Source organism: Aphis gossypii, chromosome 1 (assembly GCF_020184175.1).
Source record: "Aphis gossypii isolate Hap1 chromosome 1, ASM2018417v2, whole genome shotgun sequence".
Lineage (NCBI taxonomy): Eukaryota > Metazoa > Arthropoda > Insecta > Hemiptera > Aphididae > Aphis > Aphis gossypii.
Genome location: NC_065530.1, coordinates 15,446,538 through 15,469,619, shown reverse-complemented (window position 1 = coordinate 15,469,619; position 23,082 = coordinate 15,446,538). Strand labels below are relative to the sequence as shown.

The following is a 23,082-nucleotide window of genomic DNA, read 5'->3' as shown; positions in this document are numbered from 1 at the left end:
TATGCTTCATGCTTTGGATTAATAAACCAATTTAAGGTTTTAAAATTATTATTATTATTACTTATTAAGTTATAAATTAGTAATAACGTTGTCAATAATCAAATAATCAATAGTAATAATCAAAAATTCATCTCTTAACGATATGAGTGGATTCAACTCGTGTTAATTTCAGAAATGATCTCTCATTGTCACACGGTATATTTTTTGAAAAAAAAACACCTGGTCGAAAGATTGATAAATCGAAATATCGTCGAGCAAGATATTACTTTTGTCCACAATAAAAATTCCACAGTTGTACTGTAATATATTCTTACAATTTTACAAGAATGGTCAGCAGTAAAAATAAATAATTATTATAATATATAAATATATATGAACCAGAGATTTTTCTGGTTACTAATTAGTAATTACAAAAATTGAAATAATGATTTAATATCAATATTAAAAAATATAAATATGATTATTTTTTATAGTTAACTAGATATAACTAATTCATATTATTATCTTACAAATAAATAATTCACCAATAAAATAATTTAAAAAATATTTGCATTTAATTAAATAAAGCATTCTTTTTTTTCATCTCACATAACAAGACGAACAGTTTATAAAATGTGATCTTTTATAACTTATAATAATTATTTGTTATATATATATATTTTTTTTTGTTTTTGCGTGAAACATAATTTTTACATCCTCGTCAATAATTAAAACTTAAAAGTACTACAATGATATATATCTATATAAAAAAAAAAATGTTTACGAATCATATAAAGTATTATAAATTATAAATGAAGCATTACAAATATCTGTTTACAAAAAAAAAAAAAAAAAATACAAGTCGTAAATAATACATAACACGTTTAATTACGGTTGAAATAACTACGAGTAAATATTAATCATTTAAATATTCCGTGACTACTATTAAATAGCATTATTCAAAATACAACATAATATAGTACCTACCAATCGTAATAAAATATTGGCTTTCTAGACAACAAACTATTAGACATTATTTTATATTTTATATATTAAGTACCTACCTATAAATGCAATAAAGGAATTCATATATTTTTTTATTTTTTTGTTTTTTATAGGTATTTTCCTAGAAGAAAAACTCCTGCAGTTGCAAAAATTATAAAATATATGTAGGTATTTTTTTTTGTTATTATTGTTCAACCCTAGCTATGTTACAAGAGCAGCAATGTGGAAACCAAAAAACATCCACGTACAAATTATCTCCGGTCCCTTGCAATGCTACCAACCGTTTTTGAACAAATTTCTGTTTGCATGATGTACTGAAACCAAGAGGTGTATCGCAGATTCCGTTGCACGGCTGATCCGGCTCTCTAGAAATAATAATATTATATATTTTATTGTACCGAGTATCGTAAATATAATATTTTAGGATATAAATCAATTATATCCTTATGCAAACATGAAAAAAAACCATTTAGGTACACACTTAAATGAGTTCATATCAGTACTATTTAAAAAAAAATTTATTATTATTTTTTATGAAATTAATTTAGTTGAACTAATGTGAGGTTTAACTGTGTTATTTATATTAATAATAAGTTTATATTAACATAGTGCGTTTTATGTAATTAAAAAAACAATCATTGTTAAAAAGTGTTATTGATTTACAATACAAATCTATCGTACAAAAACGATATTAAGTGTATTTAAATTATTCTTTCAATAAAAATATTATCGGACAAAATATTATTTTATGAATTCAATAATATTTTAAACAACATTTTTTATTAAAAAAAATTCAACAACTATCTAAAAAAATAGATGTGCACATTTTTATTATCAATCATATATTTTAATTTTATTACACGCTACTTTATTATTTTATCCAAATTTGTATGCTATGTTTTTATTTGATATTTATATTTATATTAAGCTAATATTTATAATGAAAATATTTCATTTATTTTAATTATTGTGCGCAGTTATTTATACATTTTTATTTGACATTTATTATATTAGTAACATTAATTGTATGCAAAATGTTTATATATAACACGCAATGGTTTTTTTTTATTGGTAGGGAAAGATTTGCCATTTAGTTAAAACAAATAATATTTTTATGATTTCATATAAAAAAAAAATATAAAACTTTGTTTTATTTATAATATTGGTTAAGGATTTATGGTATTCAAATAATATTTAAAATTTGTAATAAAATGTTATGAGCATTGTACTTATATGTTTATGAAAAATCAATTTTATGTTTTGCATCATATTAAATTATATTTAAATTTATTTAAAATAGAAAATATTATACTACTTATATAAGGTAATAAAATATAAAGCTATAGAATTATAAATTCCCGTTATAAATAATTAAGTGGCGTTAGTTATAGGCAAACATTTGTACATAAATGTGTAGATAGTATACTAGTTTACGGCACGCGACATGGCGACATCAATAATTTTAATAATTTAGTGAAAAATATTGAACTTACGCGCAGATTTCCGATCGTATGGATTGTGTATACATATCAGACGGGGTGCGTACCATGTTAACTACATATTTCCATTCGCCTTGAGTGTTTAATGCTGCTTTAGGAAATATGTTATTGGTTTTAACTTGGCATAATTGAACATCGTCTTGTCTTTTTCTTCTTTTATATACACCTCCGTGATTGACACTTAAAAATCACAATAAATCAGTCATTTTTATTTAGTAATTAAAATGGTATGCTATTTTTAGTATTTTGAACAAAATATTAAAAATATTTATACCTTATAAATGTAACTAATTTTTTGGAAATCAAATAATATTATAATATATAAAATACGAAAATAAATATATTATACTTTATATATATATTATTAATATATTTCATCATAAAATAGAAAATAAAATAATTTCAAGTATTTTTACCTGAGAATTAACTATTTATAATTAATTTCTTACTTAGGAGTTAGATGTCGATTTTGATCTATGATCGGAGACTCTGTTAAGGACACCTCAGGTAAAACGTATGTTCTATCCGGATAGCCAACAAATTCATCTTGAGTATCGTTTTGATAATCGTGGTAATTGCCATAACCTTTATGATAGTTATTTGTATTCTGACTAAAATCAAAAATCGAACTTTCAAAAAAATTGAAATATTTTAAAAACTTATTTTTAATAGTTACTTTTGATAATAAGGTCTGTCTACGAGTTTTTCTTCGTTAAAAAAAGACTTAAAGTTCTTATCCGATTTTGTAACCAAGTAACTTATTAACTGTCTGCAACATATTTATAATAAATTAGTATTCAATATTTCAATATAATTAACATAAAACAGACACTATATTTATTTATGCAGATATATTATAATTCAGCTAAACAATCGCAGTTTATTGAATAGTTAAATGACAAGTTTGACTGAGTTATGTTAATTTGATTTAACCGCCAGATGGGAGTTGCAGCCAAACAGATAACTGATTGCTGATTGGATTCAGGAAAATAATCAGACGAAGATAAGGCGAGTTTTTACTGCTTTTAGCTACGTTATTTATACATCATTACATATTTTATATCGAATACAATAGGTACATTCATCATTATTTTTATCGTACTCTTTTTTCCAAAAAACTTACTAAATTTCAATAATGGCAACTGTTTATTATATTTTTCTTTAAATTTAAAATAATTTATTTTATGAATAGTTATACACTTATACGATCATTGGCGTATAAATACTAATTATCTAAAACTATAGGTATGTAGGTATACTATTTATAATTTAATTTTTGTTTTTCATTTACCACCCACTTACTATGGCTGCATTATAAAATAGCATCATTATTGACTAATGACAACTGGCTTTATGATTCCGATTATGCTATCATTGATAGATAATTTTATTCATTCTCAATAATTATTTGTTATTTATTTTCTGTTATAATAGTTTTTGTTTATAAAATTCAAATACTGTATTAGTTTAAATAATAGCGCTATATTATATTATTATTTTTTTTTATCCAATTCTTATGAATTTTTTTACATCGAAGTGACAAAAGATAGACTCATTTAACGTTTTGTAGATAATTATCTAAATGTTCAAAAACCATAACCATCAGATTGTCAAAACTGATTACTGTAAGATTTTCAAGCAGTTCTTTTTCATGTTCAAATAGAGACGATCTTAAGGTCATAAACATTAGCAAATATTTAATAAAAAAAAAACATGGAGAGGGAGAGTTGACATTATTCAAAGTAAACACGATTACTATTTACATAGTAAACGGTTGTAATTTATACAATTCAATTTGGAAGTGGGAATATTTATATTTTTGAAGGACTAAATCCTTATCAGAAGTCTATCCCAAAGTCTATCAATTATCACAAGCTATAATAGTGCCATGGGTATAAATGTGAAATCGTCACATTTCGAAATCGGAAAATCTGATGTGTCACTTACAATAATGTATACAACTGCGCAGTGTCATCGAACTACTTTTTAGTAGGTGGTGCAAATACACATTTCAACCACCCACCCATTATTCCTACTTAGAAACCCTCAAAATATTATTTCCATTCGACCATTAATAATCAATATATTATTATATTCATATTAAATAGATACTTATCTCTAAGTGCAAGTTTTTCAAAATTATATAGACCCAGTATCTATCCCCTCCTCCACTATTTTTAGGTGGTGCAACGCACCACTTTAAATTTGTATTCGGCGTCATTGCAACTGCGAAATTTGCCAAAGTATTCCACATTAAAAGATCATACTTTAACATAATTAATGAGATAAAAGGAAAAACAGTGGAAACTTAAATATCTTTCTAAGACTGTAACTCATATACATGGGAAATGAGGAAAATCAAAAATTTCTAATAAAATTTGGTATCTAATAACTTTAAGTTTTAAGTTTTAACATTACTCAAATACATTGTGTATGGATATTTATTAACAAATGTAAATTGTATTGTATAATCGTAATTTAATGTAACTAAAAATATTACTGCCTATATAAAAACTAAGAGATTTTATTATATTACGAAAAAATTGAACTGGTATTAAACTCATACATAGATAGTACTCAATAGTAGATACCCAATAAATAAATGTTTAGGTGGAAGCATTCGTAGTTTGTTTGGATTTTATTTAAATTTAAACAATTTATTTTGTTCAATAGTATATTATTCAATGATTTTAATTTATAAAACAAAACAATATTGTGGTTGATAGGTTTTTATTCTTCAGTGCACCGTATACGTATGTGGTCAATATGTTTTATGAACGATTAAATAAAAACAAATAACTAATTAAAAGTATATAAAACAAAAATTCGACGACAAGTATTTCTTCCTTACCAAAAAGTTTTGAAGTTATTAACATGGTAAATTGTCTGTATCATATTAATATTTTTAGAATTCAATACGAAAACCATAAATTTAATATAAGCACCTTATTTATTTAATGTATTTAGTACATAATATATCTTATGTATCTATTTGTATGTGCAGTATATAGAATATTTATTTAACTATATACATTTAATATAATGAGCATCGTTCAGTGTGTACCTATACTAATTTTAATATTTTAATGTTATTATTGATTGTATATTATTCCATATTATATGTGTATTACATTGTGATTTAAATTTTCTCATCAGTATAATATAACATAATATTCTATAATTTTTTGGGTATGGACGTTTATAATTATAATAAATTATATTAGGTATTATTTTTTTTTTTTTTTTCAGTTTCGTTTGAGATTAATATGTTTTCAAAACGACTTACTCTGGATATCTGTCGATGGTTTCACAAAATGTGACGTCACCGTGATAGTTCTGAACGCACCTGGGGACTTGGCCGACAGGCGCGGGAACGAAGGGCTCGTTGTATCTACACCCGCCGTATGAGTGTTGACAAGGCGCGTGTCCGTAGGCTACAGACAACATCAACACCATCAGCGCCCACCACTCGCTAACCATCTGCAAACAATCGACGGTTATACATTGAATATCGTTTCCGTTTACGACATTAATAATATTACATAATATTATAATCGATAACACCCATTTGGAAAGATGAAAATGTGAAAATAAAACCATTAACAACATATTTTCATTACATAGATGCGGTAATTATTAATGAAATTATTTGCAAGTAATGTATTTAAGCACATTTTAAAAGCCCTGCGAATTAATTAATTTATAATAGGTATGCTAGTTTTGTATATTATATAAATGTAATATAATAAAATAAATTGTTTTAATAAGTCAACACCATATAATTATATTAGGGTGCAAATTATCAAACATTAATGCGCCTATTAATGGATAATACTAAGATAAATAGATTTCCGATGTCTATTGTAAGTGTATAACACTATAACCACATATTTTATCAAACAAAAAGTAATTTATTGAATACATTCAATTTACATACAAATCGATAATAAAAATCATAATCTGTTGCTTCGTGTATACAAATCAGGAACTTTTAGTAAGGAACATGAAAATGTATAAATAGATATATTCACTAAATTTTATTTTGAGTTAACAATAACTTTATTACGTACAATTTACTTATATTAAAAACAATATTTGAGTTTTTTTTAAATCGTAAAATGTTAAATAAAATCGTAAGTAAAACCTAAATAATTCTAATATACGAGTAAATAGATTTACTATAAAATATAGGTACTGAATTATTTTTATCCCTTAAACTATTATTTATATTTTAAACCAATATATTTTTTAATTTAAAAACGCTATACCTAAAATAAACCATACTCATAAGATTATCGATAATAGAAATTGTCTCAGATATTAGTAATAACCCGACACTTACGAGTAGGGCACAACAATCCATAATCACACAACTAAAATTATGTTGTTTTAGTTATTATTCAATTGCAAATAACTAAAACAAATAAAGAATATGATACATATTACCACGACATATAAAACGTAGAAACCACCCTAGTATGTCAATCGATGTAATTTGCATTAGGTATAACAATTTTTATAAATAATTTAAATATGACATTGGAAATAAACCGAATAAAATGTGCACAACAATAATTTTTCATGCATGTACCTACACAATAATAAGTAATAACAGTTATAGGTAAATAAGTAGGATTCTGATTTTTATTAACGTTTAAAATTATTTACACCATCATATGCTACACATACACACATTACAGTTGAATCAAACACACCAAAACTAATATTTTTAATTTAATATATTCCTAATATTATTATTCAATTGATATACCTATTTAAACTTTCTCCGAATTGTTATTTTAACTGATCCAAGTATACCAAGGCTATAAGTTTATTATGGTTTTTTTTTTCACTTTCTATTTTCGTCCAAATAATTAACGCCAAATTTTTTTACTAAACAGTATACTGTTTGTATAATATTAGTACTAACTACTAAATGTAATAATTTTAATTAATCAATAAACCAATCCGATTTCTTTTAATAATTGATGCAATATTGTCTGTGGGTGAGCAATGAGCATAATATTGTTGTGAACAATGTGAACAGCTATTATAAGTGGGCTCAAATTAATGAATACAATAATGTATTATTCAGTATTCAGTAATAATAAATTATGTATACTTCGAAAGTCATAAATCATAATAAATATTAATTAGTTAAACACTATAGAATTTTAAAAACTGACATAATCAAAAATATCTAACTGACTATTAAAAGTTTTTGAAATTTTGTAATTTAATGATTAATATTTTATACAGTCTGAATAAATTACATATACCTAGAAGCATTTTAAAAATTTACTATATAAATCTATTCAGAATTTAAAAAATTTTGTATGGTTAAAATTTTATGAATTAATTCCTGCCTTAAACCTATAGATTATTACGATAAACTGTATTAATGAACATTATACATAGGTACAGTTAAATAATACTCATTAGTCATTATCTAATATTACGAACAATACTATACTATATCGTATTAATTATTATATTATGGTGCTTAATTATTAAAATAGTTATAATAGTTGCACTTATTTTATTTTAGTCCATTTGTTTTAGGTTTTAATTAAATGCTATAATTTTACGATTTATATTTTTTTTAAATAGTTCACGAAGTAATTAACATTTTTGTTTCCCTATCTTCAAGAACTGTTTTGATTTTTGTCATTTTGTCATTTTCTGTATGAATTCTTTAGACTACAGTATATATTATATAAAAAAAATCATGAATGCAAACAGAATATTATTCAAACGCAATGCTGCAATAGCATCCAAGCTGCTTATACTCTTTTAATACCGCGTTTTACCTTTCTATAGTGCCATAACCTACGTACATTATAAATGTTACACAAAACAAAATAATAAAACTGAATTAAACTAGGGATTTTGAATAAGTATACTTACAATATATTTTATTGATACATATGTTTATGGTAAATAACTCGTGACGATGGCATCGAACAAGGTTTTTACAATAAAGTAAATACAAATTAAATATGTAAAATAAATAGAAAACATTTAATACACACAAATGCACGATACACGAAAATATGTGCACAAAAAACCGGGTCCGTTAGAATAAGTAATACAATAAATTTGTTAGCCATTGAGATTTATCAATGTTATCGTTAATCGGCATATTATGTGTGTATAACATATTATATTTAGTATCTACTATAATATAATATTGGATACATATTATTACTATATAGGTATAAGTAAGTATATATATAGCCATATAGGTATATACACCTAAATATATATAATTTGTTGCTTTCATAACAACTAAATAATAACCATCATCGGCGCACGCATCACAAGCTATCTCACATAATGCACATTATATTTTATATTTACAATAAAATTTATATTATACACAATAGTAGGTACTTACCTACCTCCAACACGAGCTTTTAGCTTACAAGAGGTAGATAATCAAAATTGTACCTATTTGTTAATTTTGTTAATTTTAAACCATATTTATTTTGATTTTTAAATAAAAAAAATAAATAAAAATACGATTAATTTTGTACTCAACAATAAAATCGTACATAATATTTTTAAGAACGAAAAATTTATAAACTATTCATAGTACATGGAGCAAAATTTGAATACAGTACTTATATATATTTATGTGTAAAACACCGAAAAAACTCTAATACAATTACTATAGTATTTAAGTACAATTTTTTAAAATCATTATTTATTTATATAAATTTATTTTACTTTATATTATATCTATCATACTTATTCATAGTATTAGAACCTATAAAATTATAGAAATATTCAAAAAAAACTCTTGATTCATTATTATAATAAATCATCTTAAACATGATAATTTGAATAAAGAAACCGAAAAAAATATATTCCGTTCTATTTTGTACATAGGTAATCAAAAATTGTAACTTACTAAATATATGAAAGTCTTAAAATTTCAATCACTAATGCTAATAGAAGTATCATTAGTTATTACACATATTTTACACTTATATATAGGTTAGTTTTATTGTTCATTAACGCAATACTTCTACATCATAAAACAGTTGATAGTTCCTGGTATTATTAAAAAAACACGAGGTTAGTAATATAATCCATATAAAATACATTTATACGTTCGTCTCTCATACTCAATAACTCCTAGTTATGAATCTAAGGTACTATTACTGTTTCTAAACTTTCAAGGTGAATGTAATAAAATAATGATAATAATAAGGCAAATTGGATTTCCCCCATCACCTACTTTTAGTTTAATTACGAATATTGTTTTACACAGTAATTTTTATGAAGACATTTTTAAAATCATCATCAAAACAGATTTTCTTTATTATATTCGATGATGTTATGTATTCTTTAGAAAAATATGTCAGTAGGTATTATTATGAATCCAGGTTAAAATAAATCTACCGATAAAAATGATACCAATTTATTTAAGTATTAAAACAATTCTACACAATGTATTATTATTTATTTTAAAATTTATGAATTATGACCATTATTAATTATTACGAAAAACAAATAATTTAAAAAGTTAATAATAATTTTAAGAAAAATAAAATAAAAATTATTGTATTATGTACCTAAGCAATTAATAGCTGTCAAATATTCATAAATTGTCAATTGCATTCAACCATCATTACATCGTTTAAATAATTTTGCTTGGGTGTTTTCATATGTTTTTTAGACAAAATTGATCTAATTTTGTTTTGTCAGAAGACAACTCTAATACCATTATTTTTTATTAATTTCCAAACCAAAGGATGATTGTGACTTAGTAAAAATGATGATTTCCCCTATCTGTTGAATTGTTGGTTTGATATCATGGGTGATTTAATGGACATTTCACATTGATGGTGGATAGAGTGTTGATAAAAAAAAACTTGAAAGTAGGACGCATGCATATTCTGTATAGTTTATTTAGTGTCTTTTTATCCGTGGCCTTTTTGTCGGTTACTTTTTATCCTAATACGCAATATTATAGTACATAATCCCAATACAAAAATGACTTTCAAAACTTTTTAACCTTTTGTATTTGTTTTCCAAACACTAAAGATACGTGTAACGTGTATACTTTTGATATTATCAAAAATGAGGTCATATATTATAATTTGAATGTATAATACTATGTACCTATATTATTAACATTAATTCATTGAATAAAACGATCTTGCAGTGAAATTTAAAAATCTTCGAAGTTGTACTGACTATAATTTAAAATATAATGTCCACATCTATAATTCATAATTTATAGCGCATAATAAAAATACAATGAACGCCCTACGCTATATATCTATGTAGGTATGTATTGTTGAATGAAGTTATTGGCCTGCAACGGTTTGTTGGAACTCTCCAGGTGCATTTAATGGGTTTTACTAGTTAGCTGGACTTAAGCAGCACCTGGCTGCAGTTATTTATTAAAGACATTTGATTTTTATTTCAAATAATTTTTAACACAATTTAGTTAATTAATTCTATAGAATTGATTTCCACCCCATTTATAATAATAATAATAATATATAACCTACACAAATTTTCTACTTAACTTAGCTTTTACGGCTGATATAATTAATAACTATAGTTCAGATTATAAAATATAACAAGCAACTGAAAAAGCACATGATTGTTTTAAAAAAGCAAAAAAGAAGCATATTTATTTTTAAAAAAGCACGACCAAAAATTAACATGAACTAATTATAAAAAATAATATAAAAATATTAATTAAAAATATAAAAATTTTAGCTATAAGTACATAAAAGTATTTATCAGTATTTGTGTTAGCTTATCGTAAGTACCTAATACAATTTTTTATAAGATTTCTATCTACCAAACTGAAATTTACCAAATAGTATTTATTAGCTTTATATAGCCTATATGGCTATATAGGTACACCAATGACTAAACCAAAATAAAGTTAAAAAGTAAATAGTGTAATAGTTATGATACCTAGTGTATCTATGACCTAAATTCAAATTTTGAGAACTAAAAATAATTATTTATTTACCTACTATAAAGTATAAACTATACAATATGCTGTACAATATGTTGTATGATACAAGGCTAACATGCTTAAGTATATTCTATGCCATGAAAAAATATTCATTTAATCTTTAGATTTATCACACATATTTAATACTCTCAACAAAACAAATTTATTTAACAGTAATTTCAATATATATCTATTATAATCTATTATAATTAATAATAAAATATACTATGCATAAACCTTGAGGATTTAACAGTTTTGCTTGCGGAAATTATATATTTAATTATTATAAAAGTGTACTTTTCAAAAAAAAAAAAAAAAAACATGAACGTATAGTCTTTCTCAAAACAAATATAAATTATTTAACGTATTCCAGGACTATTATAAATATTAAATTATATGTAAAAATATATTTTGTATGAACGTAATATTATTAGAGTTATTAAATATTATCTATAAAACATGCTTACAATCAAAACAATTACGTTCTGCCTGCAAATATCAGTCATAAATCATAATATTACGAAACCTTGTGAATAATAATCAAATATGTAAAAATATATATACCTATCTTTAAAAAAATATTTGTGTCTAAACAGTGTAAACAAAATTCGAAGCTCTGAGCCCGGTTTACCCAAAATAAGGTCAAACTTTTGTTTCAAAATGGATAACCAACATTCATAGGTATATACTTAAATCGAGAAAACAATTTTCCAATAATTACCGCTTGAGAAATACACACATATAGTAAAATTATTGTATAGGTAATATATTATAGTCTCGCCGATCTGCTCAAAATTCAAAAGCTAATTAACTCTAAAAAAATTAATTAAACGACAAACCGTTACAATATAATACGCATTAATCCGTTCGGACAAAGGGCGGTAGGACACACGACATATGTTCAGTTTACGGTTGCGCTATATATTATAATTCACTGGGTGATCCAATCGTGAATACGTATTATAATAATATACACAATATTTTCTGGACGTGCATTGGTGCGTATATGTGTATTGTATATGCCTATGCATCACGTGTGCATTATAATATTGTATCGTTCGTATACACTCAAAGAATAACGCGTGCAATGCAATATTTGTTTTTTTATTACTATTCGAATATATAATTAATATAAAACTTTCGCCTCAACTCCATCTTGTCAATCACGAAAATATTTTACTGAGTCAAGGCCGCAATCGTCTAAACTAATGCTCTTGTAGTCATTGCCATCGCGGCTGTTGTTGTCGTCTTCACACGAATAATAATAATATAACCGCGTAATAATAATAACAGCAAAAATATAATAGTAATTATAACTGTGAGTTATTACACGATTCTTTCTCACGCCAAAAACAATGCGTGTATGAACGTGAAACCCCCCCACCCCTCCCAAATCGGTATATAATAATATAATATTATCGTGAATTATTAGGTCACATTAATTTAAATCGTCGGATAGATTGGCTTACTCGGTGGACTTGAGATGTATAACATTAAAGACTACTGCAGATTTGAGCGCGTTATTTTTGTCGGCAAACGTCTACGCGCAATAATATAATTAAAGCCACTACTATCATGAAAATCGTGCCGACAGTTGCAAATGATTTTGATACAAAAGATAATTCCAAAAAAAAACCAAAATTATTTTAATCCAACAGGTTTTTATACGTTTCCTGCATAGCGCGTATTACACATTTACGCGTCGAAATCCTGTTGCGATACGTTCCATCACCACAATATATTATATCATTAATAGTTTTTCGATTTCTACATAAATAATGTAAATATATATATATATATATTGTATAGGTGTGTATATGACTTAATATTATGGCTACGACAGACGACCCCAGATTCCTATCAGCTTCTTTTTTTTATTATTCTTAATCTTCTGTAGTTGGATCGTTTTGTTTTTACACGAGATACGGCGACTGCGCATCCCGTTGAAAGATTTCCTCGATTTCTATACTTCTACTATACTTATAGCTGCAGTTCCCGGTTGTCAATCCCGAGTAATCCCGTATAGTATTATAAATTATAATACAAGAAACGCGTTACGCAAGGCACCATACAGTCGGACTGTGCGCATACAGGAATTGTCGGCGTCTTTTTCGGAACGACCTGCATATCCGTGTCGTATGTGTGTATTATTGTGTGACTCAATTTTTTTTTTAACAAATCCGGTTTTGGAGAATTTCACTCTGACGCAGCTACGACGAAGAAGACCGTGCCAGCCGAATTATGTTGTCACCTCTGGATGCAATATTGTACATAATAACAATTATAATAATTGTATAGGTACGTGCGACACGTCATCAATTTCAAAACGTTTTTTTTTTGTTTTTTAAGAACTATATCGCCCACAATTATTATGGCATGTTCTATATGAATGGAACGCTCGGATTTTACCAATACGATTACGAGCTGAGAGAGTGATGACAATTAGGCAATTGTGAAATTTGTTTTTCGAAAAAATCATACACAATATTAAGTGTCAATATTATATGCAATTTGATTTGCAAGTGAACAAATTATGCGTCATTTTGAAGTAATCCTATAATCGTACGAAAATATACTTTAGATAAATGATTTAATTTCCCGTCGTAAAGACGCGGTTGAAGATCAGTTTGTCCATAGGTTAATGCAAACGACAATGATTACGGAAACGTTGCAGCAGAACTTGTTCACAAATTAATTACCAGATATCGGTTATCCAAAACGTAATAAATTATTATCAGATTGTTAGAAGCAAGAGTTATAATTCGAGTATAATCGAAATCGCGCATTGAAATCATAAATCCTAATATCACTCAAGTGTGTGCGTGACCCCGCTGCAAACAGTGCAGTTCAGTCGATTGGGTACTGTAAGTGAAGATTTAAAACGTCAGTCTGAGACCATGAACAAGTTCAAAAACAGCTAGGAATTCATTAAATATAATATATCTATAAACATTCAATAATGGTAGTTGGGGCAATCATACCAAAATTGCAGTTAAAATGTAATACTGAAATAACTGGAATAAGCAACCCGCTTTACCACCCGTCCCGAAGTACGATGACACCCAAACTATACACAAATATTATAATGAATATATCAAATATGTCATACATGATATATGGTGCCTATTGGTTATTACCTAATCTTAATAATACTACTATTTATAGAATTTCATCATATATTTTTATTCATACAATATAGAATACTGTTTCTACAAAATAAAAATTATAAAATAAAAATTACAAATAAATGTAATAAAATGTTAGTAGGTTGTTTTTGTACCAGTTAAAATTATTTAAATTAATTTTAAGCTATTTATACTACAAATCTATTAACATCATTCTATGGTAGGTACGTCAATATTAGCTCCTGAATTATATGCATTGTTTTTGGCAAAAAGTACTTCAACCTACCGAATTCAAAAATGAATGTAAAAATATAAAATACATAATATTATATATTCTTAAAAATCGATGATGATTCATCCATTTTGTTTCGCTTAGAATTGATTTGTGGACACTTTATTTACAAATGAATTTAAACTTAACCGATTCATTGCTCTATAAAAGAAATTATATAACAAAACAGTGAATTCCTCAGATTTTATTAATTAAATATATTTTTTATGATACAAGTTTTGGCAAAATGAAATGAAATAAAAATCAAACTTTAAAATATAATTTTTTTTTTTAAATAAACTCGTATTGGTCTTTCAACTGGATTTTTTATCAGACAACCCCATGGCAGTAAAAAATCTTAACTTTTAATATGGTTTCAGGTAAATTTAATTGGTACCTACTTTAGGAAGTCAAAAGTAAAATTATCTCGAACTTATTAAAATAATCGGGAAATCACTAATATATTATGCAAATCATTTAATAATTAACAAAATTAGAAGTTTTTTTACTGGAAATTAAAAATAAAAATAATAATTTTAACGACAATGAATATTTACCCTCATACATAAAATTACGATTTTTGTAATTTTGTCGTTATTAAAAAATATATATTAATTGTAAAAACATGAAACATTTTACAAATACTATTAAATTAGGATTTTCTTTAGACACATCATGAGATTTTCAAAATATTTATACTAATTAATGTTAATAGTCATATGTTATTTTCGAATTAGTTTTTTTTCTACATAATATGTATTGATAAAAAAATGTAAGCTAGACCAAAGAATATCGTATATTGAATACGATATCCCTATGAGTTTTTCTTATAGACATTTAAAAAAATTGATACTACTTAGTCATAATTTGTTTTATATAATATTATATTTTTATAAGTATTTTAATTTATTTTCGATGTTAAATTCCAACTAAATTTTTAAATAAAACTATCGATTTTAATTATTTTATTGTAATAAAAATATTATTCTTTGGGAATAGGGACTTGAAACTTTTTGTTAGATACTTCATATATATCATATTTTACTACATACAATAAAATTTTAAAAATATTTAAATTAATCTTAAGATACTTTAAACAATTATGTAACGAACCTATAAGTATAGGTTAATATAACCTATTACACCGTTCTGTGAACTACGATACGACTGTATATAGATTTATATATCATTGTTGATTCTATAGTAATATTATATTAATAAATAATTTTTATGTAATTTAATTACGCAATTTTTTGTCAAAAACTAGTTTAACCTACTTACCATTGTATCACTTATAGAAAAATAAATTACTTATATTGTTATAAATATGTCATAAAATATAAGTAGAAATATATAGACTAACAAAATAAAATATAGGATGCCGTTTTCGCTAAAACTTGTTTTTCGTATAATCGTATGTAATGATCAATCATAAAATTCAAATTTAACACATCCGTTAAATAGGTAGAAGGTACATTTTTATATTGATCTACTCAATAGCAATATACTTAATACCTTCTGTACAACAGAGCAACTTCCTTGGTTTCCTAGATTTACTTTTGTCTAATGGTTTCTGATTGGAAAAATGTTAAAAAATACTTTTACATTTATTCGTTTTAATTTGCATGAAAAAAAATCAATTATTAAAATCTCTTGATGTTTTTACTCATTTTCTTATTTTCTAATCTGAAAATACTTATTTAGGAAATGGCATCCACACAAAATTCTAAAATGGTTATATGTTAACTTAATTTGCCAGTGTCGCTCTACTTCTCTCATTTAAAGTTTAAATACTAACTAATTAACTACATGCCTGACTTTTAATTATATATAGTAACATATTTTATAAATATTTTGTCATCTTGTATATTATACTATACTTAATTGTTTTTATTATTTTTATACACTTACTAACTCATAAATATATTAAATAATTTACCGGTTGAAAATCTTTGACAATAAATTATGAACCATGAAGTATGAAAATATAATCTGTAATAGCTATATTATAAACTATAGCTAGTGATATTTAAAAATAAAATAACTACATTTTGTACAACACATTTATAACACAAAAATATAATAATTGTATTTCGAGTATTTAACATTTAAACTAACCAAAGCTACTGGTTATTCGACATTTTCCATTATAATATGTTAATCATATAATATTAAATTAAGCAACATATAATATTTTATGATTATGAATAATGTCATAGCTAGTGATGTGAGTATTAGCTAATGATAGCATCAAATCTATCCTATTCCGTTTCGGCAAGTTCCAATATAGGTACTTGTATTTCATAACTGTTATTTAGCGACTGATATGTACACGTGAACACATTGTACATATGAACGTATATTGTAAATGCAAATGTGAATTTGTTACCACATTGTTATTAACAATACAGTATCATTCAATTATTATTACTGTTGCGACCTAACAAAATTTACGACCGCTTCATTTTATTGTATGTCATTAATCCAAAATTTAAAACAAAACACATTGCGGTCTGTTTTATTTTTCACCATTACAAAATTGCTAAATGTAAAAAAGAGTTTTACCTCAATAATTTATGGCATAGGTACACGGCATATTGAGTATTCATATGTACAGTATACATATACAAAATTCAAATCAAATCCATTAACAAAAAAAGTTATAATTATATAATTAATCTAAGTTAGTCTTAAAAAATATATAAATGTATTTATAATGGATATATAATATACTCACGTCTGGTGTTCATTGTTAATTAAACATACTACTATAAAAAGGAATACATAAAAATTAATAACTGATTTTTCTATAAGACAGCGGAGTGGGCGCAACATGAAAACACCTCTAAAGATATCGCATGCATACTAACTCGGAGGATCCTATCATACACCTGTACAGCAATATAACAGTCAAACCATTATAATATGTTAGGTAATACGTCGGCAGGAGTAGCGTGTCCACCGTATTTGAACTTTCACCTCGTCTCTACGCCAAATCTACAAAAATAAATACACATAAGTATTTATATACCTAAGTATGAATATACTTACAAGTATCAAGTATACATTAAGAAATTATAATAAATATTTGTAATTTATCTACACAATAAAACATTTAATTATTACAAATATTATACTTGATGTCTTGATACCTATATTTATTGTATTATATTATATTATTATAAACATAATATAATATGGGTGGGTAATGGGTATATTCATAACTCATAAGTAATCTTCAATCATTTATTCAAATAAAAACTATTTTAAATACCAAAAAACTTATACCTAGTAATTATAATTACTAGGTATTATATTATAATATAAAACCATATTACGAGTATTATGTTCAATTGCGTGATTATATTTTTTACTTAAATACATCTCCATTCATAAGTTAGATATTTGGAACTATGTTTTTAAGTTTCCTTGCAACAATGGAACACTAGAGAAAAGTATTGTATTTTACCAATTATCCTATATATTTTCAATTAACTATTGGTCCCATAATACCAAACATTTTGAGATTTTCCCATATGCTACTGAATTTTATTATTGAAATGTAAAAAAATGCATTACAAATATTGGTTTATCGGTGTAGACCAACGATTATCAACGTATAAACATAACATAACATCCAAGTACCACCACATATCTTGAAAATGTTATGTACCACTTAACTTATTAAACTCTATTTTAACATTTTGCTTATAAAAAGGTGTATACATTATCCGCTGTAGAGGGGATATTAGCATTTATTGAACTTAAGTAAAATTAAATATGAACAATAATTAGCCTTGGAATCATGAAAAGCGTATCCTTATTGTATGCGACATTAAAATATTTCAGTGAGCTCCTAAAATTTAAACTTTAAGCTACGAGTGAAATTCTCTTTTTTCTTAAAATAATATAATGTGTAATATGCTTGTGAAAATAAGTAAAAACAAAAAATTACTTAAACTATTCCGTTTAAATAGATTTTAATATAGGAAATATAAGGGGAGCGCGTATGATAGCCGAAAATATATCAGCCGAAAAATAATTAGTTGGAAAATAAAATACATTATTTAATTCATATATATATATTTTTTTGTACATAGTAAGCATGCAAGAAAACAATTATTATTGCTGTTCCATAGTGAGTTTAACATTAATAAAAAGGTAGGCAAGTGGGAATCTACATTAGGCGTCAAGTGGGTCACTATTATAGGTGTGTTAAATTTGAATTCATGAATTCGATATATCATTGTGTATACAAGTACTCATCATTGTGAGCGGAAATAGTTTGTTAGTCTACATCACTAAGTATATTTCGTGATATATGTTTAGATAATTTAGATAAAGTTATATTAAAATTTTTTATTTTACTTTTAGTATTACATTAGGTTGACAAAATTCTTTCCGAAAATATTACATTTATTATATTATTAGTATATAATTATTTTAGTCAAAATATATTTTTACCATATTATATAACTCAAAATGTTATACCTAACCTCTTTCTTCCGTAAACCAGTAAAAATAGGTTCATATAGTATAAATAGATAATAATATCTTGAAAGAAATCTAAAATATCATTATTCATGACGTAGTAAAATTCATAATAATATATTAAAGAATTTTAAATTCACACAAATTATATTTTTAAATTATTACATAATAATTAATAACATTGATAATTATCGTTAAAATAAATAATTTCATCCGAATTTGAACTTAAAATATTTTTAAAGAATAATCATAGTCTTTATATTTATTTTACATTTTATGGTTTCAGTATGAATTACTTATAAAAAATCTTCTGTTAAATTTTAAAATCTTAAATATAAAAAGCAGTTTGCATTTTTTTGTAATATTGACGAATTTTTTCAAAATTTCTAACTTCAATTACATATAAAACATTGTGCCCATGTATTTTTAATATTTTAATAGAGATATAAGAACAACATATGTGGGATCTTGTATTACATTTCCAAGAACTTCGACACAAGGATTAATTTTTATATCATCAATAATAAAACAAAATTGAATATTTCTCATGCTTATAAATAGATAAATAGCTTAAAGGATATTTAAATGTTTTTTAATTTCTATCATAAATAGAAAAAAGTAATGTATACACATTTGGTGAAAATGTCAAGTATCTATAGTTAATAGTTATTCGTTTTCAAATTATAACAAAATAATAGATTTTATTGAAAATTAGATTTGCGTAAAAATACTAGTTTTTTCTTAATTTGTTCTTTGTTTTTTTCTGAATTTATTTACTTTTGACTTCATAAAATACTAACTAGATCCACTTTTCTACCACATACCACCCCCGTTTTTGAAAATCGAATCATTTTTACAGCCTCAAAAGATAATTACAGACAGAAAAAAACAAATCATTGTAAAATCAATTCACTCATTACTCTGCTCAAAATTTAAAATAAATTAACAATTAATATACATATGAACAATTAAAATAAACTATATGCTACATTGATTAAATAAGTTATTATTATTTTTAATTAAAATACTACTTCCTATAACCGTGTATACAATTCTCAGATTTCAATATTATTAAATATTTGAAGTACAAGGTTAACCTAACTCATAAACCATAAGGCAAAACCCTTAATTTAAATAAATTAATATTATTCCTATCTGATACGTATATAATAACAATAAACCAATTTAATTAAAATGTATCGATCTAAAAATAGTGAACACGATTTTAAGCAAAAAACATATTCTGTTAAATAATTGCTCCATTTTACTATATGTCATAATAAAATATATCTTTTAAAATTTAAAAATTTAACACGTTATTTAGTTATCAAAACCTGTTGATTTTTCAAATAAAAGTTTTTCTAAAAACAATGCCCAGTGAATGATAATTTTTAAATGTTTTGGTGGTGTTAATAATGCATTTACTAGTTAATAGGTAAGTTAATTTGCTTTCTTCATTATTAAAATAGAAATTCGTTTCGTAAATATGCAAAAATGTTATGTAATGTTAAATCTTGAATATCAGAAGGTTTTATAATTATCTTTTGAAACCTAATTCAATAAGATATTTGCTTAAATATTACAACACTTGAATCATGGTTAAATACTCGAATGTATAAATTAAATTTACTATTTAAATATGTACATTCCATTTTGTAAGAAAAAAATCTGTGTTAATTAATCGATAAACATTGGTTTTCTGAAGTTTTCTGAAGTGGGCTGAAAACGTTAAGAAACGATTTCCGAATAAATATTTAAAAATAAAAGAATCTTAAATTACTACCACGGGGATGAGACTGCTATAGATACATAGACCTGTATAAATAGTATTTTTTTTGTCAATTTTAATTCCAAATATATAATAAAAAAAATCAAGAAAATAGTTCTGCTATATAATAGTTACTATTAAATAGTAGGTTTCGATTAAACATCGTCATTGAACTTGGATCACTGTAATAAATGGGTTTAATTTGAATTTAATAATCAAACATTTTTAAGAAAAAAGCTAGTAACAGTCTATGGACTGATTAGTTTCTGGTTACACACCTAGTATTTTTAAAAGAAAGTTGGTTCCAAAAAAATTCCCAAATCTTTTTAAAATAATTCATGAATTTTTCTTAAAATATTTATATTAGCATTTTATAGATAATATCATTGATTATAGAATAGTCTATTGCAGTAGTCTCAAACTCAAATTACCAACGGGCCATATAAACTAACGTCAAAGGTTAGCGGGCAAAACACATTTTTTTTTTTACTCATTTTAATACTAAATCTAAGATAAACAAAATCAAAATCGAAATGTTTAAATAAATAAATATTCACTACGAGCCACATCAAAAAGGCTAGCTAGCCGCATGTTCGAGACCAATCAATAGACTCTATATTGAATATACTATTCTATAATATAAATACATAGCTGTCAATGATAATATAATACAAATTTAAAATATTTCACCATTTTTATGGGTGGATATACATCTGTTTTTCACACGAAGTTATTACACTTAAAACGATATACACAGTGATATAGAAATATTTAATACACCAAACACTGTATCCAGTTCACTATACAACGACTTGCAAAGTTACAAACACAGTTGAACTCGTGCACAAAGCAAGCCACATTAATAACTACATGTGCATCAACTTACAGTTTACTTTACACCAAGACTACACCTAAGTGGGCAGTGGATTATTTTATAATTGCGACAATTGCGTAGTACTGGATTATGTAGTTATAGTTATAATTATATAGGTAGTATATTATAGTATAATAATTAATAATAGTAGGAACTTTGGAAGGTATATCAAATTCTATTGTTATTATAGTAAAATTAATATGTATCGTAATTCATAGAATAGTGTAAATAGACAATGGGTCAGTAGTATAAATAGCTTAAGCAATTAGTCTCAACTCTCAATGTTAAGAAATGTTCATTGTGTACATAAAAAATAATAATATTAGGTATAATAGCCTAAAGTTTCAATATACCAAAAAAAGGTGTCCCGTAAAGTAGAAATATACCGACATTTACAATAAAACAACTAAAATCGTAAAAGGAAAAATGTTTTTTTTCTCATTTAAAATCCAATTTCAAATTTTAACTTGAAATAATAATGAAAAAAAAAATATGTTCATGTATTTTTGAGACTTTTAAATTTTATCAGGAAGAAAAATTCGGAAACCTAAGATCCTTGTATTACACTTTTAAACCTTATGATAATTTTAAATGTTTTTAATTTTAAAAATTGCTAAGTCCTAAGTTAAGCAATTGAAAAACTTTTTAAAAATGAAAAGTTTCTTATTATTATACATTAGATACTTTCAAATGTTTATGATTTTTGTCAAAATTTGATTTTCAAAATTCAAACATTTATAAAAAAAATGCAGCGTGGCTTTACGATAAATAGTATTTTTAAATTCCAGTAACTTATAAGTACTTAAGATTAAGTACTTCACAAGTTATAAAGAATTTTGTATTACATTTTCAAGCTTTAGGTGTTAAAATAATTATAAATATATTAGATTTTTTTTTAATATAAAATAATTTTCAAAACGTTTCTTTAAGTATATTATTATAAAATATACAGATACATAATAACGTATCAAATGTATCATACATTTATTACTCCACTCAGAACCAAAAATATATTATTAATTCTTACTGTGACGTATACAGCTGGTGTTATTCGTGTTAATATTATTTTGACATTTCTGTTTTC

The 23,082-nt window shown here is 24.7% G+C and overlaps 1 protein-coding gene across 2 annotated transcripts; it reads right to left on the bottom strand.

The window, feature by feature from the left end:
• Window positions 1-819: 819 nt before the first annotated feature.
• On the bottom strand, window positions 820-21,833 carry LOC114129313 (uncharacterized). Of its 2 annotated transcripts, none has more exons than XM_050197989.1 (6): window positions 21,815-21,833; window positions 5,770-5,963; window positions 3,160-3,252; window positions 2,933-3,094; window positions 2,478-2,663; window positions 820-1,349 (listed from the first exon to the last, which is right to left on the bottom strand). In XM_050197989.1, exons 1-6 carry the CDS (start codon window positions 21,815-21,817, stop codon window positions 1,169-1,171), a joined length of 819 nt encoding a protein of 272 aa, XP_050053946.1. In that variant the 5' UTR covers window positions 21,818-21,833; the 3' UTR covers window positions 820-1,168. The 2 variants fall into 2 exon arrangements, with proteins under 2 accessions (XP_050053946.1, XP_027849816.1); XM_027994015.2 differs by lacking the exon at window positions 21,815-21,833 and adding an exon at window positions 17,603-17,767.
• Between the last annotated feature and the right edge of the window lie 1,249 nt (window positions 21,834-23,082).

Coding starts and splice junctions, on each gene's coding strand:
- LOC114129313 (XM_050197989.1), bottom strand. Junction 3,253..5,769: donor ACCATCGACAGATATCCAGA/GTAAGTCGTTTT, acceptor AATATGTTGCAG/ACAGTTAATAAGTTACTTGG. Junction 1,350..2,477: donor ATACGATCGGAAATCTGCGC/GTAAGTTCAATA, acceptor TATTATTTCTAG/AGAGCCGGATCAGCCGTGCA.